Source organism: Elaeis guineensis, chromosome 12 (genome assembly GCF_000442705.2).
Source record: "Elaeis guineensis isolate ETL-2024a chromosome 12, EG11, whole genome shotgun sequence".
Classification (NCBI taxonomy): domain Eukaryota; kingdom Viridiplantae; phylum Streptophyta; class Magnoliopsida; order Arecales; family Arecaceae; genus Elaeis; species Elaeis guineensis.
The window spans coordinates 22,465,717-22,492,483 of NC_026004.2; the positions used below are offsets into that span (position 1 = coordinate 22,465,717).

General features: G+C 37.8%; 1 protein-coding gene and 1 pseudogene across 4 annotated transcripts in view; one reads left to right on the forward strand and one right to left on the reverse strand.

The window, feature by feature from the left end:
- LOC105054781 (SNARE-interacting protein KEULE) overlaps positions 1–26,767 on the reverse strand; it is a 71,344-nt gene that overhangs the window by 16,899 nt on the left and 27,678 nt on the right. For 3 of the 4 annotated variants that reach the window (XM_010936372.4, XM_019853964.3, XM_073247017.1), the window contains 8 exons: positions 5,985–6,035; positions 5,784–5,880; positions 5,598–5,630; positions 5,282–5,410; positions 3,101–3,292; positions 2,916–2,999; positions 2,732–2,830; positions 2,581–2,657 (listed from right to left, as the gene is read on the reverse strand). In XM_010936372.4, coding sequence (XP_010934674.1) covers positions 2,581–2,657; positions 2,732–2,830; positions 2,916–2,999; positions 3,101–3,292; positions 5,282–5,410; positions 5,598–5,630; positions 5,784–5,880; positions 5,985–6,035 — 762 coding nt within the window. The remainder of the gene's footprint in view (positions 1–2,580; positions 2,658–2,731; positions 2,831–2,915; positions 3,000–3,100; positions 3,293–5,281; positions 5,411–5,597; positions 5,631–5,783; positions 5,881–5,984; positions 6,036–26,767) is intronic. The other variant, XM_073247018.1, reaches the window with a different exon arrangement.
- On the forward strand, positions 19,008–20,618 carry LOC140852900 (uncharacterized; annotated as a pseudogene).

Genomic DNA, 26,767 nt, shown 5'->3' on the forward strand with positions numbered 1-26,767 from the left:
TCCTGTTCAACATGACAGGATTAAGCACATTGAGATAGACAGACATTTCATAAAAGAAAAGCTGGATAGTGGCTTGATTAGCACCTCTTATATGCCATTAGATTATCAATTAGCCGACATTTGACTACCTACAGCAAGATTTCAAAAACTCACAAGCAAGCTGGAAATGGAAGATATTTATTCACTAGCTTCAGGAAGAGTGTTAGAATCTCTAAAATCTCTCAACTTATCCAGAATAGTGCTAATTTGGGTTTGATCTTTTTATTAATTAGTTGTTATTTTGTTTTCTTATTTATTAGGATTTGATCCTCTAAATATGGTCATCCCTTATTCTTTGGGATTGGAATTTGATCCTCTAAATATGATCATCTCTTATCTTTGGGATTTGATCCTCTAAATATGGTCATCCCCTATGTATTTATAGGGCTATTATGCTAATGTAAATGATAAGGAAATACAATTGTCTTTTTCCTCACTATACCAACTACATCAATGTTTTTCAGTTTATTGGAAGTCGTTAGTTTCAGTATGTACCATTAGTACTAGCATCGTATTTCATGCCATTCTAATGGAAAATGGTATGGGGTTCAGTATCAGTATTTAGGAACTTGGTACAAGCAATCTTTCTTCTTCAGGTCAGATAAACATATAGAGCATAAGATATGGATGCTCCAACAAATCACCGCATTTTTTGACCTCTACACCAAGTCGATTATCGTCTTCCAAAAAGCAGCATACCAAATTTCAGTTATAATATTTCCATGGTGGTTATCTCACTTCTCAATTAGGAATTTAACATATGCAAAACGCAAATTGCCAATACAATGGGCTTCCGTCATGTAACATAGTGATCAATGAAAATGAATAAAAATAGATCAAATGCATGTCCTCCAACATGATCCAACTTCTAGTTGCCATCAGCAAAGGAACTGTAGCTATAAATTCCAATGGTCAGGAATTGTCATCTTTTTTCGGTATTTTCACTTTACTCTCAATAGGAAAAAATGACAAATGCAATTTCATATTTCCAATCCTAATTGCTGGGACAAGGCTTGATGGTTATGGCATCCTCCACAAACTTTCTGAGGGAGGCAGTGAACAACATTCTGTATTTGACCTTTTTAATCTTATATATGTATTCAATGAAATATATGTATCAGGTTTGTATCTATTAGTGACAGCAGGTTTTAAATACCAACAGAACAGCGGTACATCCCACACTTGAGATAGGGCACATCCCAAGGGTCAAGACAGGATGAGTTAGCAAATGGATCAGGAGTTCAGGACAGATGGGACATCTGCTATTCCAATTGTTAGGACACGAAGCATCCCATTCCATGGAAAAAACTGGGATGGCCCCATGCTGTCGTATTTAAAACCTCGAGCAATGGCATGCGAGTCTCACCTGATTAGAGCAGAGTTCTGAATTTAACTTTGCCAGAACATGAGCTATATTCAGCTCCAAATGCATGATATACATCACAGCTTGCATACCAACAACTGGCCTACACAAAATTTGATATTAAACCTTGTCTATGTCCCCATAAGGATGCTCCATATTTTTAATAATATCCAACATGCCCAGCTCTGTTTGTCAACATACTAGTCATGTTTGATGGAGCTTCATCTGACATTAATTTCACTTAACACGGTCCCTTGAAGATCCTATTGTATTCCATTAGTTGGTATTTCTTAGACATCCTCTACTCAAGCATAGATATGTTTTTCATATATTAAGCATGCTTCTTGGTACCCATTTTACTGACTCAGACTGTGTCGTGCTTTATATTATTGCTTTATGGTACCTTCATTTGTTTGCTTATCTTCATCCTCTCTCATGGAGCTGCTTGCCTCCAATACACTACTAGGGTTATGAGTTATGACTCATGAGTCATGAGTCTCATGACCTTATGGATTGATGTTCTAAAGCTGGTTTCTGCATCTTTTTCGGACTATCTTTTAGATGACTAAATAATAAGATATCATATTTGTGGTAGTTTGTGATAGGGTGGTTAACAGAAGCCTTCCCATTTCAGCTAGACATACAGGATACAGCTATCTGCTCCTACAGCTCTCCACTAAGATAATGTCTTTTTCATATCAGCAATAATGGAGTTTCTTGCTTGCAAACAAAACACAATCATACAATTTTGCTTTATTCTGATTAGCCTGAAAACCCCTACTTCCATATGTCTAGTCTAACCAGCAATTCACAGGGGACCTCCTCATAGACTCATACTACTTTGTGCTTTTCTTTATTGACTATGAAAACCATTGAAGAATGACCCATTGGAAGTGTATTTTGGCAAAGGTGGGCAGGTGTTTGGGGGCATACAATCATGAATTGTGCTGGAGTGCTGCTTGAGAAACTACAGTCATGCAAGAATCATACTAGACCACTTGGTCCCATTATCATACATTCTATTATTGTCTCAACTCTTAACTCCAATTGTTCTTAACATTTACATTAACAAATTTGATAATTCTGAAAAGGCAAACCCAACAGGATAACTTTTTGTATTTACAATATAATTGCAGGCAAAATCTAAAGTGACTAAACATCCATGATCCAGCACATACCTTGAGCTTTGGTGAAGTTGAGCTGCTTTGTTCTTTGAAACAAAGTTGGTCATCTTGTCATGTAACCTTTCACTGGCCTATCATTCCAGTAGATTATCAGGCAGAAGATATCACAGTAATCAACTGAAGCAAATTATTGTTAATCACTCACATCTGCTATATGTGCATGCCGAAGTTCAAGCCAGACTGGATCATGATCTTCCAAAAGGACCTCCTTTTTCTCAGGTGCTGATCCTGTTTTGCTTGGTATCTGCAAAAAAACAGATAACATGACAGCCTTGAAGAAGCACTGCTGATATAAAAGGAAGAACAAAACTGTGGAAGGGCAAGTTTACCTCATATACATATTTGTTCCCATCCATATTTAGTAAATCATGGCACATAGCATCATAAGTCCATTCGTGGATGATGGGTGCAATCTGTGAACAGTAGGAAATTGGCAGAGCATGTCATGTAATAACAACTAAGCTTTAATATAGACAGCAAGTAGCTCACAGTTTTAGTAATGTTGAGGTTCTACCTGGTCTATAGATCGGTCAACAATAAGTAGTTCACATGTCTCTTTCTGGGGAAAATCAGGAATTGTAGATTTATACTTGGAAATACAATTCCAAACAGCAGCAGCAACTTTTGTAGGAACTAAATCATGTGATGTGGTCACACTAGAAGCATCTAAAGATTTGGCAGCACGGTAGCGCACAAAAGGAAATTCCTAAGGAGAACCACACAGACCAACTCAGATGATTATAAAACAGAGTCCAAAATTATTATCAAAAGCAAATGTTCATTTATGCCACTCCTATGCAGTTCCAGACTATCCATGTTATAGAAGTTTGAGAGGAAAAAAACGTCAAGACTACATAGATGTTTAAACCTTTTAACAACAAGCTAATTTGATGAAAAATTTAAATGTTGAGACCAAGGTTCGCGGATTCGATACCGGAACCCATGCCGGTTGCCGGCCGATACTATACTGTACCATACCGTACCGGACATAAAAAAATAAAAAAAATTCCACCAAACAGCACAAAAAAAAGAGAGAAAACCGGGCCGAACTGGACCGAACCAACCTTGAACCGTACCGAATCGGACCAAACCACCCGGTATTGGGTGGTTTAGGCCGATACTGTATCGAACCAGCCATTTTTCAAAAATCTGATTCAGGCTATTTTCCGAAAATTCGGCCTGAACCGGACCGGTTCCCTGCCAGTGCGGTATGGTACGGGATGTACCGGCTGGTTTGGGCTGATATGGAATACTATGGTTGAGACCTTCTATGTACTTTGATGAAAAATTGGAAAATTAGGTGGTTGGAACAGTAAAATTTGAGCTTGGGCCAAGTCTGGCCCACTAATACACCTAGAAATTAATTGTAAATGGTAACTAGTAGAGCATGTTTGATGCTTGACATCATTAGCTTGGATGCTACTTCAGCTTTTTGTATCAATATCAAGAAAATACAGGTTCTCAACCAGATTTGGATAGGACAAACTCCCTCTCTTTTCTTGTTTTATTGTAATAGGTCCTTGATCAACAGCCAAAGAATGGCAAAAGATATATGTAAAATCTGAAAGTAAAAGCCCTATAATTGATAACAAGTTGTTGGCAAGAATTTTCTATTTCTAGAATGTGAGCAGATTTTTTGTGTCAGAATGGAGATGTATGAAAGAGCATTGATATATCATTATGCTCTTGGCCAAGGAGTTTTAGCTGACCATCAGAAAAGAGTTTTTGCTACACAAGATGCCATGTCTTATATAGCAGGAAACCTGTATATAATGAAGTATATGGGTTCCAAAATCAGGAGAAGCAGCTGCATGATCAGGCATCATGATTTTTGGGCAGGAGGGATCATGGATGGTGATGGTGTTGGTTGAAATGTTGCACACAAGCAGATCCTCGCCAATTGCCACACCAATCTCTTAGAATTGAAAGAATAGAGATTATATATTCAAGCTGCATTTTCTAGAAGCTAGCTATCCTAGTACATATGAACTGGAAGTGTGGAATTATTAGTGAAACTGGAAAGCAAGGAAGCATCCACTGAAAGGAATTCCACGCAAAGAGTTTTCAATGAAAGAGACCAACCTTGAAATATCATGTACTGACCCCATGCTGGCCAAGGGTGGGTATTGGGTATATGGATTTTGATTACAAAATTTGCATATAAATTTAGAAGATGCAAAAAAAGTGAACTGACCTGCTCCTTGGATGTTGGTTATATACATAAATAATGAGATATCCTATTCAAATGGTGAACCACTAATCCAATAATCCATTATGCTACTTTATAAAGGTATATGTCAGAATGTTGACTGCTGTGCCCACTCTAATATTTTATCTTGAAAGATAAAATGTTCTATAATAGTCAAGCACTAGATCCCTCTGAACTCCTATGCTTGCAGTGCATCAGCAAGAATATATCCTACTCCCCACATATCAGTCAAAGAAAACAATTTAACTCTCATAGTCATTTTATATACATCATCATTTATTTTTTTAACACTATATTATAGATATGAAATAAAGTAAATCAACAACATCTGTTTCATGAATTGCTACATCATACTTCCCAACTAAAAACCTATCAGCTAGACATCAATGATGAACCAAGATTTATACACTTGCAACAAAAGGGCACACAAAGAATGAACATAAATCCATAGTCATGGGCCAGCAATATTAAATATTAAAATCATACCCTCAAAGAAGCAAATGCAGTAGCTATGCGAGTGGCCATAATGTTTATGCAATCATTGTACTTGCGAGATTTTTCCACATTTTCACCAAATAAGTCCCCCAAGGCCATCTCATGGTCAGTGACAAAGCCCTACATAGTTGAGTCATTGAATGAAGAATATCTATAAAAGTTACAATTTTATATATGGAAGATGACATATCATATCAAACATTGTAAAAAGCAGATGTTAAACATCAAGATGGCATTCAACCCTCTATAAAACATGGTTATGTAAATTAACAGAAAGAAGTATATATGGAAATATGGTAGCAGATACCTGACTATCAATAGCAAAGTACTCCAAATTCATCTGCCAATATTCATCAAAATGAAAAAGGTCAATATGTAATAGAAAAGATTCTCAATAGACGTCCAAAAGCCCATCAAACTTTTAAAGAACAAAAAAAAAATGTTCATGTTATAGATTACAAAGGAAACAAAATGAAATAATGAGATAATTAACCTCACTTAATGCACCTATGCGGGGTATCACACTAGTGTCATTCTTAACGTAAGACACTAGTTCCTTAGGTATAGGAGAACTGAAGAATACATATGCCCTGAAATACTATATAAAATTTAGAGAACAAATATAAAAATAATCCAAGTAGAATACTGCCAACAGCGGCTATCTTAGCCAAAAGAAAGTTGATGTCTAACATACTTTCTGTATAATGGAATTCTCCCAGACATGTCTGATAGGAACATAACAACACTGCAAGTTACCATAATGGACAATCAGAAGCATTTCTATGAAAATATTAGAAAAACAAGCCAAGCATAAGATTTAGGGATAGTAGACTGCATCATGCATTTATTTAAATATAAACAATAATATAAAACCATGGAAACGTAAAATGCATTTACATGCATCCTGCATTCAGAAATTAACTTGCATATTTTTCTTGAGACTTGACAAATACTCTATGCAGGAGACATGATTGACCAATCCAAAACAATGTAAACATAGTTGATGACAAGCAGATGATATAATGATCATGGCCAAGATTTTAAATCCCATAGGATGAAAGCGTCCTAGTTTCTCCATGGAATGGGATGTCCCATTGTCCCATCCCGTCCCGGCAGCAGTCTCGATTATGCATCCCGGTAAATATTCCATCTCTCCAATTCATCTTTCCTTTCTTTCTTCCTTGTTTCATTTTTTTCTTTCCTTCTTTTCGTTCTTTTCTTCTATAATCTTTTCTTTCCTTTCCTTTTTCTTTCCTTTTCTTCTCTCTTCCATTCTTTTTTTCATTTTTCTTCTCCTTCCCTTTCACCCTTTTCTTTTCTTAACCTTTCCTTCCTTTCTTTCTTTCCTCTTTCTTCTCCTATCCTAGTATGGATGGGTTTCGGAGTTCTGAACCCAGCATGGATAGGTTCGTCCTGTTTTCTCATAGGAATAAGATGAGATGGCTGGGACACCTCCCATCCCACTGTGTAAAACCATGGTCACGGCAATTTCTCTTGGAGACTGAAACCTAGATAGTCTTCCTTTCCAAAGTACTAGCTTTGTCACAGCACATGGACTTGGTTACCATTCAGCATGGAGATGCTAGGTTCATAGTAAAGTGACTCAACATGTTACTTCTATTTCAGTAGTTATTTCATTGGGATAATTTAGAAAAATCTATTTTCCCACAATCACTTTTTTAAAACAAGCAAAAAGAGGGAGAATTTAATTGCATACATTTTTAGAAAAAAATTTGTCAAAGATAACAACAAGATAGACTAAGGGGAAAATGAGATAAAAATGCTTTGAAATTTATAAAATTAAAGAGCAGAAATTGGAAATCTAGTATGCCTTTTCTAAGCTTCAAAGGGTGGGGTGGGAAGTTGGTGGTGGTTCAAGTTTTCACTTCTACCATCATGGCTGTCATATGCTTCTTTACATTTCCCACTCCTTTACCACAAGTCACTACTTATAATAATAGCTGGAAAAAAATCTGCAAGAATTATTAAAAACTCTGGATGTATTGCCAGTGACAAAAATGGAACCAAGGAGAAATCTATCTCTGTTCTCTATAAGCAACAATATCATTTCATTGCCCAAGGAGAGACGTATTGTCATACATGGGGAGCAATGATCTTCAAGTTTCCATTCTCCCTCATGATTAGTAATACCTTGTTCTGAAGCTTGTTGCACCACCACATTTAGATGAGGGCCCATAAAACTTTCTTCTCATAGCCGCCTCATCTAAAATGGAGAGCACTTGATATTCACAAATACATGATGAGAACAAAACCATATTCTAATCTCTACTATGAGAAAATGGTTCCTGAGCCATTCCATCTCCTACATACCAGTTGTGGAATCTGATGCATTGTTCATCAAACATTTTCTGTATCATAATGCATGAAAGGGTGGCCATGGGGCACGTAATACAGGAGCAGCCACTAGTGAATGTTCGCAACAACAACCAACAACTGTATAGTGGTCATATTGGTAACAAGAGGAGGTATCTTGTAACCTACATTGTAGTCTTGCAAAAGCCATGATCTATCATGGGGGATTGCAGTGCTCCATTAAACCATTAGAGTGAGACTTGCAAGTTGTTAAGAAGAGGTAAGATAAATATTGAAGGTAAGGGAACATGATCAAACATCTTGGTGTTACACAAAATAACCATCCCATCAATTAAAGTCTTCTGCTACACAAAGCATCCTTGCATAAGTACATGGCTCATAATGACCATGAATGGCTTCAGAAAACACTAGAAAGTACACAAAAAAGTGTCAGTAGTACATATAAGTCATACCAGCAGTTACCATTATGGATATGACATTTTAGAAGAAGGAACTGAAGAAATGGGATCGTCATCAATGGATGAAAAAAATAATATGTTATTTATAAGGAGGAATCCTATAGATATATCAGCAGAAACTATCATAGTGTAAGCACAGGTAATGGGAGGCTGAAAATTAAAAAGATAGATGACTCAAAGTCTCAGAAGGAAAGAGAATGGATTAATAAGTTAACATCATCAACTGTAAAAGGATGAAATATGATGCACCCATTCCTAGAAAAGGTTAAAAGATATTAGAAAAAAAGTGTCCAGTGGCTCTTCGATTGATCGAGCCTAAAAGTAAAAGAGCCTGACCATGGATGGAAAGCAAGCCAAGAGAAAACATATAATAAGGATGGGCCTACCTGCAGGCATTAGGGTCGTTCATATTATACAACAGAATAAGGGAGGAAGAGGAGAACTAGAATGAGGAAATCATACAAAATAGATGCTTGCTAAAGAAAACATCATAAGACATGCAAGTGGAGTGCAGTAGGATCATGCATCAATGTGTTTTAGGTGAAGAGCATAGTTACTTAGACTGTTGGTATGCTAGACTAGGTTCAGGTTCTCAATTGAAGATTACTCTTTCTTCATGAACTCAGTTCACTCAGAAAGAACAAGAAATTAGTTATTACTCTCAGATAATTAAACATTTGTTGACCCATTTCACTGGAACAAGGCTTTAATTATGGTAATGCAATTACATGTCAGAGTTGTTCTGATTTATGGGAAGTTTGATAATGAATTCATATCGACTGAACAAGATATGAATTAGAACATATAAAAAATTATATGAAAAGTTTAGAAGAAGAAATAGGGAGAAATCTAGCATATTTTTAGGGGTTAAAGTGAATAAATCAATAAAATTTAATCAAGTTCCTAATTTACTTATCTTTTTTGTTGTACAATGAACCACATTGTGAATTGGTTTAGCAAATTTAGTTATACCAATTAGCAATATGCTCAAGATATAGTGAATTAGGTATCTATGTTTAAGACCATGTGCAAGAAAAAATAGGTATGGATAGACTTGTAACCTCTGTCTTTGGAACGAAGAACAATGCAGACATGGCAAAAAAATGAAAATAAAAGATAGGAGGGCTTATAATGAAAAGGGGGAGACACATTCAATAAAAGTTTAAAATTAACATGATACACTATGCACTACTCAAAACTAAATAGAGATTGAAGCAGATAGGAGAAGGATCCAAAAAGTGTCTATCAATGATCAAAGTGCCCATCCAAACTATATCATATCTATGATACCTTTCATGCAAGTGGGTTGATGATTTGAAGCTCGACTTGAGACACTAGAACTAAAATCCTCAAACTGAAATCTCTGAATTTCAGCCTAAATCAATCTAAACTTGGGTTATGTTTGGACTTTGGCTGCATGAACTTACTGGGCTAGATTTATTGTGCATATGGCCTCTTCATGCTATTTTTTCCACATTTGCTTATTTTTCTACATGTTGGAAAGCACCATAGCTTGACTGAATGTTTGCAAGTTCTATGATAGTTGGAAACAAGGTTGGCCAAACCAATACTAGGGGTGAAAGTGGTATGGACAATATTTGTCCGGATCCATTTTCGTATCCGAATCAATCCAGATATAGATAGCAATTTGAGGATCTGACTAATATCTATATTCGTTTCTATATCCGTCAAAGAAAAATGGATATGGATATGGATAGACAACTATCCGATCCGCATGTGAGTATCCAAATGTACCTGTAACCCTATATAATTTTATATTGTACTTATTAATTTTTAAGAGATATACAATCATATAAATATACTATTAATTTGATTTATCATCTATTTAGTAATATCTTTAATTCTGTAGTCATAAAGTTTAATTATACAACTTATATCTATCATTATATCCATACTTTTAGTATCCAAATTGTATCTATATCCATTAAAAACAATTACAGATATGAATTTTTGCATCCAAATAATATCCATATCTATATTTGTATTTGTCTAACAAAACAAGTATGGATATGGATATGTTGGTATCTAATCCGTATCCGATCTGGTTTCAATCCTAACCAATACTTATAATACATACTAGTCAGGTACTGAGTTGGTACAATGCATCACTAAACCATACAGACACATAATATGCTGTCGGTGCTGGTCAAGTGCCAGGTTCACCTAGTCTAGGTTTATGCCCAATTATCCATAGATCTATAGAGAGGGAGGGAGTGAGGAACATAGGTTTGACATCCTACCGGTGGCTATCAAAGATGATGGTATTGGTGGATTTGGAGGATGTACTTGTGGCTACCACAAGCATCAGATTTGAGTTTCCACATGGCGTCGAGGATCTAGAATCCTGTTCATCTTGAATCCTTGATGTTAAATAGTCTTCTCTTTTTTTTTTTTTTGGATTGAGTTGGAATGTAAAAGAGCATCCCAATGCTCAAGGCTGCCACCACTATAGTCTGCAGGATTTGAGGGCTAGATGTACGCAGCCTTACTTGCATTGCACATGCATAGAGGTTGTTTCCGCATTTCAAACCTTTGACACCTAGGTCAAAATAGAGCAACCTTGTAGTTGTACCAACTGCCAAAGCCCACCCTCAGACTTGAAATATAGCAAACAAAAAATCTTTAGATTTGGAGGTGTAACATAAATGCTTTAAAAATAATTTTATTAGAAATTATGTTGCTAGTGAAGAATATATATACCCTTTTTTTTAATATGTAAATTTTATGATTGATTATTTATCTTTTATTTTGCACTTCCAATTCTTTTGTGAATTTATGAATTGTTTCCTAATGTCAAACTTGTGACTATGAAGACAAGTACGCACAATCATGGTTTGAATGAAAACAATCATAGTTAAAAATTTAAAATATATGCATTTGCATGTGTGACCATGTGTTTCTGTGTGTACAAATTATGACAAGTTTTGAGCAACACTAACCAAATGCCATATATCTCATTCCAGTGCCTCACGTAGCTTTTCAAAATCCTATTTAAGGAAATAAAGCTCTCCCTTCCAAGACTTCTGACTTTGAAATACCACTAAATGATATGATGTAAGTCATGGAGGTAGATAAAAGATAGCAAAGGAGATATGGACACTACTATAGAAAGGGCCTATGACAGCATTTACTACGGAAGCGATTCGTAAACCATTGCCATAGAGTCTATGGTAGCAGTTATTCATAACCATAGCCATAGTTTTGACCTATAGCAGCGGTTATTTATAACCGCTGCCACAGGACACATAGAGCTGCCGTTATTGAGTAACCGCTGCCACAAGTCTAGCTTATGGTAGTGGTTACGCATAACTGCTGCCATTCATCTGATATATAGTAGCGGTTAATCAACCGTGGCCATAAGTTAGACCTGTAGCAGCAGTTATCAATAACCGCTGCCATAGTTTTGAGATATAACAGCAGTTATACATAATCGCTACCATAGGTTTCATCTGTGGCCGCGGTTATGTATAACCGCGGTCAACCTATTGCAGCGATTATGTTTAACCGCTGCTATAGTGCAAATCAATGGTAGCGATTATCGATAAGCACTGCCATATCTCAAACTGGTGGCAGCGGTTATATATAACCACTGCGATACGTCACCTATAGCAGCGGTTTTGTTTAACCGTTGTTATATAGGCAAAACATAAATTTTTTTTATATTTTTCTCTAAATATGGTATAAATTTGAAATTTAAAGCTCATCTTCACCATTCATTATCTAAATAATTATCATTATAGTATCAATAAAATTTGATTTCGACGACCACGAACGATCGTATGATGATCTGATAGGTAGAGACCATCGATAGATCCGAAACTTGCAACGATAATTTCAATGATATTTGTAGCAAATTATCAAAATTTTTACTTCAATCGGATATCATTATCATGATCAATGTAGCACGCGATGATTACGATCATTAAATGAAAAATGAGCGATCAAAAGGCCAAATTGCATCCGATTAAGGCGATTTTTGACATAAATGATCTTTGTTATCACTTTAATCATTTGAACGGTGGTGACCATAAAATCTAAACCATGTGTATATGAACCATTGAAGAATGGATACTGAAGTTGCAAGAGAAGGAGCTAGCTCGTATTTGTTTCGATCAAGGAACGGATACTGAAGTTGCAAGAGAAGAATGAGCTCATATTTAAAGAGTAAGATTTATTTGGTTCTTAACTAATAATTAAAGTGGTATCTTTTAGATTCTGATTGATATTTTATGCAACTTCAGTATCTGTTCCTCGATCGAAACAAATACTGCCTCCTCTCGTAACTTCAGATCCATTCTTCGATGGTTCATATATATACAATTTGGATTTTATGATCACCACCATTCAAATGATTAAAATGATAGCAAAGACTATTTATCTAAAAAATCACCTTAATCAGATGCAGTTTGGCCTTTTGATCATTCATTTTTTATTTAACGATCGAAATCATCATGTACTAAGTTGACCATCATAATGATGTCCGATTGAAGTAAAAATTTGATAGTATGCTACAAATGTCACCGAGGTCATCGTTGCAAATTTTTGAATCCATCAGTGGTCTCTATCAATTAGATCATTATGCGGTCCTTCATGATCATCGAAATCGAACTTTATTGATCAACATAGCTAAGACTATCGAATCGAGGCAGTCTTTTATCACGACACTAACGATAATTATTTAGATAATGAACGGTGAAGATGCACTTTAAATTTTAAATTTATATCATATTTAGAAAGAAAAATATAAAAAAAATTATATTTAGGCTCTATAGCAGCGGTTGCATTGTAACTGCTGCTATAGGTCTATTGCAATGATTTTTAAAATTGCTGCAATAGACTATAGCAGCGGTTGACAACCACTGTTATAGACTTATGGTAGCGGTTTTCGAAAATCGCTGCCATAGACTTGAAAATTTTTTCAGATTGCACCCTCTCTTCTTCATTTCGTGCGCCTCCTCTCTCGAAACCTTCTCTCTCCTCTCTACCTGAAACCCTACCCGCTCCTGCCCCCTCCCTCTAGCGCCGCCGCCGCCCCCTCCCTGTAGCACCACCACCACCGACCCTGATCCCGGCCCCCTTTGGCCCCATCTCCCTTCGCCCCCTTTGGCCCCGCCTCCTTCGATCCCACCTCTCTCGACCCAGGCCCCTTCGGCCCCACCTCCCTCGGCCCCCTTTGGCCCCGCCTCCCTCGACCCCGCCTCTCTCGACCTTGACCCCCTTGGCCCCGACCCCCTTTGGCCCCAACCCCGGCCCCAGCCCCAGCAACCTCCTCGCAGCTCTGTGAGACCCCCTCCCTGTAGCATAGGTATGAAATTTTTTTTAAAAAAAATTATTTCATAATAATATTTATAATCATTTATAATATTTATAATAATATTTATAATAATTTTATAATTAATAATATTTAAAAAAAAGCCCCACCAGCGGGTTCTGGGCCATCCCGATGGATTCTAGGCCGTGCCGATGAATTTTGAGCCATCAAGTTTTGGGCCGGATCCGGATCGGGATCCTGATTAGGATCCGATCCGATTCGAATCTGGATCACGATCCAGATCGTGATTTAATGCATGCATTGATGTAACCAAAGTCCACTATACCGGTATCGAACTCCATATCGATGGCCAATTGGTATGGTACGATATCGATACCATACTGTACCGACACACGATATACTTCGACGTACCGGTTCGATATCGATATAATTTTTATTTTATTTTATTTTTTTTTTGAGTGTTCAAGTTATTAATTCATAAATACAACCTCAAAATTACATTATATTGCATATTATTGATATATTTAGGTTCAATTTTTGAGTTCGATAGCGATACAAGGACGCTTGATCCAAAATTTTAAATATATATTTATTTATATTATATTATAACTATATCATCCTAAAATTAAATATATATATATATGCATTAAAAAAAATCTAAACTTTTAAAGTACAAAGCATAAAAATTAAATACTAACTTCAAGATCTACTCTACATTTAATATCTCGTCGAGTGTCTGTGACGCTTGTAGATATCTGGATCATTAGCATAATCTGAAGGAACATCAGTCCAACCCTTTAACCAAGATGCATTGTACTTCTAAATATTCATCCCATAAGGCATCCTCTCTGGATTGTAAGACATCTTGGATTTCTCACTCAAACTTTGGCTTTGAGAAGTATCCTCGGGATGATGGTATAGCTGTGGAGGAGCCCATCCGAATATGCCGGTAGCAAAATCTGATCCATAAAATACTCCAGATTGCATAAGATAGTAACCACTAGAAGACGATACCTCGGATGCACCATATCCATATGGATCATAAGGTGGCTGCAGATAATAGGATCTATAATGCGAGGATGATCCAGATACATCCATGGACCCTGCTCCATATGCAAGATCGTCTGCAGCTGCATCGTGTGCTAGACGACCTCTAAGAGCCCGTCGTCTATATGAATCGACTCTCCACGATCTCTACCGACTCATCCACCATGATTTCTATCTTGTGTGACATATGTAAACTGAGACTTACTGATGAATCAAATATCACCCTGCAGCTGTGTCTTATAAGCAATGGTCTTCTGTCCTTCAGTTCTTTTCTGATCATCAGATCTATGACTATTACTACCAGTATCATCATCACTCTCTCTGGTCTCCAAATCTAAGCCAGATAGCTCCTGTACTCTCGAGAGTGGTGCACGTGCAACTGTCTTTTCTTTTCTCCCTTGTGCTCTTCTGTGACTGAGTTTTCCGTGATTGAAAAGATGGATGTCTTCTTGCTGACTGCCGACCTCATCTAAACATCTATCGTTCGAACCTCTGTGAGAATGTATCAGAGATCGAGTCATGTGATGAATGAGTCTCTTGTGTCCCCTCAGGCTGTGGCTGATCAGCTGGAACCTTATGTGGAATATTTCTTTCTACCCATTGCCCTAGATCCACCCTGATCTTCCTAGCTACCACACTAGCTGGTCATAGAGGAGACCCCGATTCATCAAGCTCTGATTCCTGCTGCTGACCTGCAAACTATCCAATGATCAGATTGTCATCCTCGTCAGCATAATCATCTAGTATCAGATCAGTATACTTCAGTTGTACTTTCTTCTGAATGCATTTTAGTCTCAACTTCAGATTATAGTAAACATATATAAGATCAGTGAGATATTTTTGTGTCAGACAATTTTTCTGTTTGCTGTGGATAAAGACGAAAGTCGATCAATTGCGCTTACAGCCATTAGCAAAGATCGTCTGAGAAAGAATGCGGACAGCTACACCTCTCAAATATTCTGTGGACATTCCAAAATGAATCCACCATTCAGTTGCAAAAGTAAAATTACATATCAAATTTTATGATATTAATAAGCAAAATTACATATCAATCTATACTGCTCATTATTGATATATAATTTATTTAGATTCATCTGCTTTTTGCTTACGATAGCTGATGGGACTCCAAAGCTGTCTGATACCTCTCTAAACTATTTCATCTGTAAAAAAATATATTTATTAAATTTATAAATATATCATTGAATATGAATCGAATTCAGTTAAATAATCACATCCATTTTAAACTAGCATACCTCTTGCAAACACAATGATACGATTTCTAGATCAGGTACCATCTTATATATCACATTATGAAGAGCAGCAAAAAGTTTATTATCCATATCAATCTTAATTTATTTCTGAAATCTCGGATTCAAATAATAAACTGTAGATAAATTTCAAAATTGATTAAGTACACTTTTACAAGTATAAGAAAAAAATATTTTAAAATATTCTTGAATCCGTGCTTACCGGCTAGATGCAAATTTCTACCCATCTGATAGTCCCAACGATGCTCAATGATGTTAATAAATTCTTGAGCATGCTTCGGATCATTCTTATTGATCTGTTTCTTTGTCCTCTCAATCATGTAATATAAGAAGCCCATCTGGGGGTATCTTTTACTATCCACGGCGTGAAGCACCTCATATAATGGCTTAATAGCTTTCACTACCTTCTCAGCCCACTGCCAGAATGACTGACTCGTCATCAAATTCTCCATATGACTTCCATCAGTGCTGACCCTCGCATATCTACTCTCCTGCCACTCGACATTGACAAATATCTGATCTAAGGCTGCTTCTTCTGAAGAAGACTATCGTGTGATATCTGTCTTAAGATCTCTCCCCCAGTATACGTCTGCATCAATGAAAGAACTCATGTGTGATTGTAGATAAATCTAGTAATAGTTTGGACAATCTCCACTATCTGCTGCACCCTACGAATCTTTTCAATATCCATCAATATAAGATCAATGCAATGTGCAGCATATGGGGTCCAGTATATCTGCGGTTGCTGCTCCATTAGCAACTCTTTGGTAGCCTTATATTGTGGTCCATTATCTGTGATGACCTGCACGACATACTGCTCACCAATTGAATCAATCACCTCCATCAGACCAAGAATATATGTGGCATCATGCATCTTATCTGAAGCATCAATTGATTTGTGAAAAAATATTTTTCCATCACAGTATGTCAAAAAATTAATGATGCTCCATCTAATAGGACCGGTCCAACCATCACACATCACTGTCAGTCCATATGTAGGCCATTTATTCTTGTAAGAAGCAATCCATCTCTGCAAATCTTCCTTATTACTATCAAGAAGCTGACCATAGATGTCCTTAGGTCCTGATGGATCTACACTTTGACCGGCAGCCTCAATGGCTAAAATGGCAGATCGATAGTAAAGATTATCTGCTGCATTTGCTGAAATATGATTGAAATAAAATCATGATCCAATAGCTCGCCATATATCCTTCTTTTTATCTTTTTTCACCATAGTGTCAATCCTCTGCTGCTTTGAATCCTTACTGGGTAAAGTATGTGGAGCCAAATCATGGATGATGGCTCTTGCTGGAATATCTCTGGAGGACCTCCTCCTACTACCAAAAGCTCCCAACAAAGATGACATGCTGTGTCTGCTCTCTCTATCATCGGGCTCTCTGACTGAGGTAGTCCTCTTGAACTTAAATTCTTCCCCATCGATCGCTGATCCAGATCTCGATTCGTAGCATGATGATCCAAATCGCTCTATATCTGGCCATCTCCTTCTATCGGTACTGATCAGTCAAACTTGCCTGAATGGCAGCCTCAATCTGTGCCTCCTCATCATCTGGAGCAGAAGCCTCCTTTGACTCTCTAGAGTGATAAGAAGGTAGCTCTGCAGCTCGATGGTCCACTTCCGTCCTTTTCTGCTTTGCCTTTTCTTTCGCTGCTTTCGAATCAGCGAAGTACTTTTTCATCAACTGTTGGACCTCTTGCGGGTATTTTCGATACATGGACACATCAGAATAACCACCAGTCAGATGCTGCTTCAACCTAGTCACCCCTCCTTTCTTGAACTCTGTATTGCATCATTTGTATCTTCAATGATGCCGAGTCGAGAGCATCTCGCCATGATCCTAACCAATGTCATACTCTGAATCTTTCTTCTTACTCATTTCTATAAATATAATAAAATACGACAGTTTAATAATTATTAAAAAAATATTATATATAAATTAAAAAAATTTTAATAATAATTTTAAAACTCATAAATTCAAAAAAATATGTTATATGCTTCAAATCAGGGTTCGTCGTACCGGGCCGAACTGCCCGGTACGAGGCGTACCGAGTCGGATCGGTCATTACCGATCCGATTCGAACTTTTTTTTCAAAAAACTCCCCAAACCGCACCGAACCGTTCGGTTCGGTCCGGTTCGTGTCCATACCGTATAAAATCGGATGGTATGGATCGGTTCGGTATTGGTTCGGCGTGAACCGAACCATGCCGACATCCCCACATGCAAAAAGTGGGGAGGGGGAGGGGTGGGGTCGGAGAGCTTTTAAATGATTGAGAGGTGTTAGAGTTCTCTGAGAAGTCTCAGAGAACTCCCGAAGCATATGAAGGTCTCAATGAAACTGTTGAGACCTCCAAAAAATTAGAAAAAAAAAAACTCCGTCAAATTGTAGGAGTGGTTCGAGGAGAGGCTAATCTTTGGCCGGAGGTAAGATAATATGTTATTTTCTTAGTAAATATATTTTTTTTTATTTTTGTTGTTAAACATAGGATAAGAATGAGAAAGAATAAAAATAAGAGAAAATCACGTCAAAATCTTGTGATTTTGGTATGATTTAATTATATGTGATAGATCTTTGAAAGATCTACACGATGATGCCAAAATTATTAATTTTTGTTAATTATATATTTTTTAAATATTTTTAAATATTTATTTATTTAAAAATAAAAAAATTAAATTTTAGAAAAAAAATTAGAATTTGAGAATCATGTTTAGAATGATTCAAGCTACTTAAATCTAATTTCAAATTTTTTTCATATATTTGAAATTAAAAAATTATTTTTTTAATTATTTAAATTAAAAAATTTAATTATAAAATAAAAATATATAAAAATAGTGTTATATTTTAGTTAATTTAAAAATATTATTTGAAATATATAACATATTTATTTTGAATTTATAAATTTTAAAATAATTATTAAAATTATTTTAAAATTATATATAATTATTTTAATTATCATTAAACTATCGTGTTTTGTTATACTTGCATATATTTATAAAAAAAAAATTTAGAGCATGACGTTCGTTCACTTTAATTAATCAGCTATTTTATAGTATATATTTATTTATATAAAAATTATTAAAAAATTAAAAAAATAAAAAATCAGTGTTAGTTTTGAAATTGAGAATAATGTTTAGAATGATTCAAAACAATTAAAATATTTGAATCTAACTTGAGATTTTTTTGAAATTCTTTTTATAAATATTTAAATAGTAAAAAATATTATCAAATAAAAAATATATGTAATTAGTGTTATATTACAGTTAATTTGAAATAATTAGCATTTTGTTATACCTGCAGAAATGAGTAAGAAGAAAGATCCGGAGCGTGACATCGGTTGGGATCATGGCGAGATGCTCTCGGCTCGGCATCATTGGAGATGCAAATGGTGCAACACAGAGTTCAAGGGAGGAGGGGTGACTAGGTTGAAGCAGCATCTGGCTGGTGGTTATCCCGATGTGTCCATATGTCAGAAATGTCTGCAAGAGATTCGACAATTGATGAAAAAGCATTTTGCTGATTCGAAAGCAGCGAAGGAAAGGGCAAAGCAGAAAAAGACAGAAGTAGACCGTCGAGCCGCAGAGCCACCTTCTTATCACTCTAGAGAGTCAGAGGAGACTTTTGCTCCAGATGATGAGGAGGCACAGATTGAGGCTGCCATTCAGGCGAGCTTGGCGGATCAGTACCAGCAGGAGGAGATGGCCCGGTACAAAGAGCGATTCGGACCGTCCTGCTACGAATCAGGATCTAGATCAGCAACTGATAGGGGAAAATTCGAGTTAAGGAGGACTATCTCAGTTAGAGAGCCTGGTGGTAGATGAAGCAGACGCAAAATGTCTTTTTTGTTGGAAGCTTTTGGCAGTAGGAGGAGGTCCTCCAGAGATATTCCAGCAGGAGCCAGCATTCAGGATTTGGATCCACATGATTTGTCCAGCAAGGATTCAAAGCAGCAGAGAATTGACAGTATGCTGAAAAAAGATAAGAAAAAGGATATGTGGCAAGCTATTGGATCATGGTTTCATTTCAACCATATTCCAGCAAATACAGCAGCCAATCCTTACTACCGATCTGCTATTTCAGCCATAGAGGCTGCCGGCCAGGATGTAGATCCTCCAAGACCTAAGGACATCTATGGTCAGCTTCTTGACAGCAACAAAGAGGATCTGCAGAGATGGATTGCTTCTTACAAAAATAAATAGCCTATATACGGTCTGACAGTGATGTGTGATGGTTGGACAGGTCCTACTAGGTGGAGCATCATTAATTTTTTGACATACTGTGATGGAAAAATATTTTTTCACAAATCAATTGATGCTTCAGATAAGATGCACGATGCCACATATATCTTTGGTCTGATGGAGGAGGTGATTGATTCAGTAGGTGAGCAGCATGTCGTGCAGGTCATCACAAATAACGGACCACAATATAAGGCTGCCGGAGAGTTGCTGATGGAGCAGTGACCGCAGATATACTGGACCCCATGTGCTGCACATTGCATTGATCTTATATTGATGGATATCGGAAAGATTCGCAGGGTGCAGCAGGTAGTGGAGATTGCCCAGACCATTACTAGATTCATCTACAACCACACATGGGTTCTTTCATTGATGCGGACGTATACTGGGGGGGAGATCTTACGACCGGGTATCATACGGTTTGCCACCAACTACATAGCACTTGATAGTCTTCTTCAGAAGAAAACAGCCCTACGTCAGATATTTGTCAGTATCGAGTGGCAGGAGAGCAGATATGCAAGGGCCGGCACTGATGGAAGTCATGTGGAGAACTTGGTGACGAGTCAGTCATTTTGGCAGCAGGCTGAGAAGGTAGTGAAGGCTATCAAGCCTTTATATGAGGTGCTTCGCGCCGTGGACAGCGAAAGATCCCCCAGATGGACTTCCTATACTGCATGATGGAGAGGGCAAAGAACCAGTGTTGCAATTTGATGAAATTTTATCCTTTTTTTCTTATTTTTCGACATCTCGTTAAGTCTCAGACGAGCTCGGAAGTTCTCTGAGAGCTCTCGAGTCTCTCAGACAACCCACATGGGCTGTCACTAAAAGACAGCCCAAGCCCCACCCCACACCTCCCCACTCCCTTCACGTGAAGATGTCGGTACGGTTTGGTTCAATGCCGAACCGAACCATATTGGTCCATACCGCCCGATTTTAGGCGGTATGGAGCTGAATCGTATCGAACAGCTCGGTTTGGTGCGGTTCGAAGCTGGTTTTTGAGGAAAATGGTCGAACCAGATCAGCTGGCCGTCGATCCGATTCGGTACGTCCCGTATTGGGCGGTTTGGCCCGATACGGCAGACCTTGGATGTAACCTTAGACTCCCGTTCAAGAGTCGGTCTAGGCCGTGCTAGCAGCTTTGGGCCATGCCGACAGGTTCTGGGCCGTATCGGCAGATTTTGGGCCATTGGGTTCTGGACCGGATCCAGATCGGGATCTTGATCAGGATCCGATTCGAATCCAGATCACGATCTAGATCCGTTCAATAGTCGGTCTGGGCCATGCCAGCGGCTATGGATCGTGCCGATGGGTTCTAGGCCGTGCCGGCTGATTTTGAGCCATCGAGTTTTGGGCCGGATCCAGATCGAGATTCTGGTCAGGATCCGGTCCGAATCTGGATCACGATCCGAATCATGATTTAATGCATGCATTGATGTAATCTTAGACTCCCGTTCAAGAGTCGGTCATAGGGTCCCCAAAACGGACTCTGTGAACGGCTCTTAAATGCCCCATTTGGGCAGTTCAAAAATGCATCAATTTTTTTATTGTATCGTGGCATTTTTGTTCTATTATGAAAAATTCCATTGCAGATATCTCGTTTGTTCTTCGAGTACATATTGGATGTGGTTAAAATATGATTCATCTATATTGTGTACTTGAAGAATTGTAGGGAGAAACTGTCGGATTTTCTTCGAATATGGAACAAAGAACAAAGCTGTGGCAATAATAAAAGTGATGCATTTTTTAAAGGGATAGGACCACACCTATTAGGAAGGAGTTGAAGGAGTTAGGATTCATTAAGCATTATTTTGTTTGCCAATATAATGATGTTATAAACTCTAAGCACTGGTATACGTACGTAAATTATGAGCAATTACTACTAAATTATCTTGCTGTTATTATGTTGTGTCTTATTTCCACACATAATTCAATTACAGTGTCACCATTTTTATAATGGATAAGGGGTGGATGAAGTTAAGTAGGCTCTCATCAGAATATGAGGCTGAACTTTAAAAATTTTTTAATTTTGCTATAGAGAAATTTGGGGACCATGGACTTATCCAATGTCCTTATAAGAAGTGTATGGGTGGGCCTTGGCTACCTCATCAAGATGTAAATGATCACCTCACTATTTATGGCTTTAAACCTGGCTATGAAATTTGTTGGGATCAATATGGTGAGGGTAGGCCACAAGGAGGTGATCAACATGATGGGGGAGTGAAACAAATAGATCGTGATATCTTTTCATTTGTTGGCTACAATGACGGTGCATCTACATCCATGCCTGATCCTGTTGTTGGTGGAATGACAAACAGTGAGGATGTGGAGAAGGTCCACAGGTTGATGGAGGATGCTAATACTCCATTGTATCCCGGATGTGAAAAGATGGTGAAGCTTAAGTTTTTAATTCGGTTGTATCATGCGAAATGCTCTAATGGGTTCAATAATAATGGAGTGAACTGTATACTAGAGCTTTTGGGAAACATTCTTCCGGATAATACACAAATCTCGAAGAATAATTATGAGATATCGAAGATTATTGAACAGTTGGGCTTTAGTTACAACAAGATACATGCATGTCCTAATGATTGCATGCTCTATTGGGAGGGGGATGCCAATCAAAAGGAGTGCACGAGGTACAGTGTATCAAGATGGAAACAAAATAAAGACGGCACATCGACCTGCATTCCTCAAATGTTGATGTGGCACTTTCCTTTGATACCGAGACTACAAAAGTTATTTTCGTCGGCAACGACATTGAAGGACATGAGATGGCATGAAGAGGAGCGAACAAAAGATGATGCATTGAGGCATCCATCCAATGGAGAGGCATGATAAAAGTTTAATGAAATACATCCCGATTTCGCACAAGAGATATGCAATGTAAGGTTGGACTTGTCATGCGATAGTTTCAACCCATTCAAGTACATGCATACCAACCATAGTGTATGGCCAGTGTTTGCTCATGTTTATAACCTCCCACCATGGATGTGTATGAAAAAACCCTTCACTTTCATGACAGTGCTCATCTCTGGACCGATGGAGGTAGGAAATGATATTGATGTTTATTTGCAGCCTCTTATTGCTGAGCTGAAACAATTGTGGGTTCAGAATGTTCCAATTTTTGATGCTTTGATGAATGAGTTATTTTCTATGTGCGTAGCACTTATATGGACAATAAACGACTTTTCAGCTTATGCCCTAGTGTTATGTTGGAGCATGAAAAGTGAGGTAGCATGCCCAGTTTGTAGAAAACACACCCGATCTAGAGGGTTGACATATCGAAGAAGCTTTAGCTTTATGAGGCATCGACGTTTCCTCCATCAAAATCATCCATACAGAAGGGATGTACGCTCCTTCGATGGCACTGTTGAAGAAGGTGAGGCACCTAGTCAGATATCTGAGGGTGAGGTGTTGAGACAGTTGGATGGTCTTAGTGTTGAATTTGAGAAAGGTGATCCGATGGATGGTAAGAAGAGGAAGCGTCGATCAAAGGCAGATGACACACACTTTAATTGGAGAAAAAAAAGCATATTCTTTGACTTGCCATATTGGATAATAAACTTATTGCGCCATTGCTTAAATGTCATGCACATTGAAAAGAACATGTGCGAGCTCCTATTGTCAATGATTCTGAACATCAAGGATAAGATCAAGGATGACTTGAATTCTCAGTTTGGCTTGCAAGAATGGGGTATTAGGAGATCACTCCACCTGGAGCCGATAGGGGGAGAGCAGTGGAGGTTCCCTCATGCATGCTATGTTATGAATGCCTCCGAATGGTCCACATTTCTTTATGTGTTGGAGAACATAAAGGTTCCAGATAGGTACTCAAGCAACATATCAAAGCATGTGAATAGTAAGGATGTGAGACTTGGTGGATTGAGGACTCATGGTTATCATATGTTAATATAGGAGTTGATCCCAATAGCTGTTCACCGTGTGTTGTCAAAAAATGTGAGAATGGCTATTCTTCATCTTTGCAACTTTTATAGAGATATTTGTGTGAAGTTGCTTAAGAAAGATGTGAAGGAAATGAAAGCAAGGATGGTGATTGTATTATATGATCTGGAGAAGATATTTCCACTATTATTTTTCACAATTATGATGCATCTCACTATGTACCTTCTGGAGGAAGTTGCACTTGGAGGCCCAGTGTTCTGTCGATAGATGTACCCCACCAAGAGAAATATTCAAATATTGAAATCTTATATAAGGAATATGAATCACCCAGAGGGATCTATAGCAAAAGGTTATTTTGATCAAGAGTGTATGGATTTTTGTACTATGTACTTAAACAAGCTCGAGACACATAGTCACCGGCCAATAAGGAATCAGAATGATCAGTATAAGCCAATTGAGCCGGTATTTGAGTCCATTCCACAGTCAAGTGGACTTCCTACTTCATACTGCCTCACTGATTTGAACCTTAAAGAAAGAAATAAGGCACACCGCTACGTGTTGTTCAATTGTGATATCATTGAGCCATACATAAGGTGAGTCACTCAGCCTTATTTATTTCTCATTACTTAGAAAAAAAATATTCCATTGCACTAGTAACTCTAAATTTATTCCTTATATAGCAAACACAAAGAGGTCATAAGAGTAAAATACGATACTCTAAGCATATGGAAAAAAAGGAGAAAATGCATAGCAAAGAGTTCCATAAGTGGTTCAAAGGTCATGTAAGCAAGTATATATTCCTGTCTTGTACACCCTATTTAAACATGTTTACTAATTAGGTGTCGTCTTACTTAGGTGCAGAGATTACCGCTCGATGATGTGAGCCATGAAGTACGTGATCTGTCAATGAGACCTAATCGTACATGCGTGAGCATAAATAGCTCGTCATCAATGGCTTCAGGTTCAATATTCACAGTCGAGCCTAAAATATGGCAACACAAAATAGTGGCGTGATATTGAGTGCCACCACTGGGTGTTATGCTAGTTCAAGGGATTCACATCTCCGTACAGAGGATCTGAACTATTATAGGGTTGTGGAGAAGATAGTCATCTTGGATTACTATTCTAAAAGAAGGGTTGCGTTGATGAAATATGATTGGTTTGACACCTTATTCAGAGATGAAGACTGATGAGTGCGGTTTTACTCTCATCAACATGCAGTGCCATCTCCACACTAAAGAACCATATATACTTGCCTCTCAAGCTAGTCAAGTCTTCTACGTTAGTGATCTCTTGGAGCCTCAATGGGGTGTTGTTGTGAGGATGGTGCCTAGGCATATCTTTGATAATACCAAGGTTGATGATGATGTTGGACCATGCATACAAAGTGTTCCTCTAAGACAAAACTTATCTGATGTTGTCAAGTCCCAGATACATTTGTCAGGAGCGATGGTGATGTCCATATTGTAGATGCAAGTAGATGATGAGTTCAACATCCTGGTATAAATGATAATATTTATTTATTTATGCTCTACTAATATTATTGTTCAACAATACACTATATTTGTTAATGTTCATTAACATTGCAGGTCATGATGGCACCGAAACGCCATCTAGCTTTCACCCCCACCTCTTGATGGACTATGCGGAGCTCCGCCTCCGCATCCACCTTCGCATTCGCATTGACTTCGGAGGCACATACTCCTCCCACCGCATCGGCCTCGGCTTCGGCTTCGTAGGCAGATCTTCCTCCCACCGGCACATCTGAGCCTTCACCGACAGCCACGTCTTCGACACATACTCCACCCATCGATCTAACTTCATCGCATCCACATCGCACGATCTCAGTGAGAGTAGGTTTTTATTATGTCAATTATTTATTTATTTATTTTTTATATAGTTATTGCACACTCTTATATATTCGTAATGCATTTTCATTATAGATGCATCATCCAATAGGCCATTTCATGGTCCCACACGCATGCCGCAAGTGTGGAACTGCCAGCATTAGGTCATGGTGGAGTACGATCAAGAGGGTAGGCCAGTAGGAAAGACCATGCAGGAGATGCATTCCTTTTTTGGAGTGCTTGTGAGGTGGTCCGACATCATTTTCATACTGCCTATAGACTGGCGATTGATGGACCCTCAGGTCAAGGATTGGATATGGGAGGAGATTTGGATAAGTATATCTTAATTATATATATGTATATGATATATTTACACTATATTTGATTAGAATAATTTCGTAACTGACTTTTCTGATAACTTTGTACAGAAGAGGTATGACTTTTCAGATCATGAGAGGGCTCGAGATGTCTGGCTGTAGAAGATTGAGGAGTTGCACCAGAACTACAAGGTCAAGCTCCGCAAAGGATGGCTAAAGCACCATAGGGATACTGGGGAGCTTGTTCCTTGGATCCAGGACTGTCTCCTAAGTTAGTGGGAGGAGATGGTCAGGCATTGGAGGAGCCAGGACTTTCGGGTTTAATTTGTAACTTGTGAATTTTTCATTACACTGACAATTGTATTTGATTTTAACTTATGTGATTTAAATACTATTTAAGCTGCATCTTATCGGAACTAGAAAAACCGAGCTACTCAGGAGTACATGCACACTCTCGACCGTGAGTTTATGGCCAGTCGTGTGCAAGAGAGGTAATGAATTCTGACCCTTTAGTTTATAAGTTATTGAGTTGTTATTTTTTTGCGTGTTTCTAACAAGCTAATTGATTGTTATAGCTGACGAGAGAGGGAGTGATGTCCACCTATAGTGCCATCTTTCGATCGAGTCATACGGACAAAAGGGCAGGCCGATGAATGCCGCGATCAGAAGGATTTTTGTAGGTAATACATAACTAGAGTATGATTAGTATGATTAGTATTATAATATTTCTTATGATATTATTTGAATTTGCAATTACAGG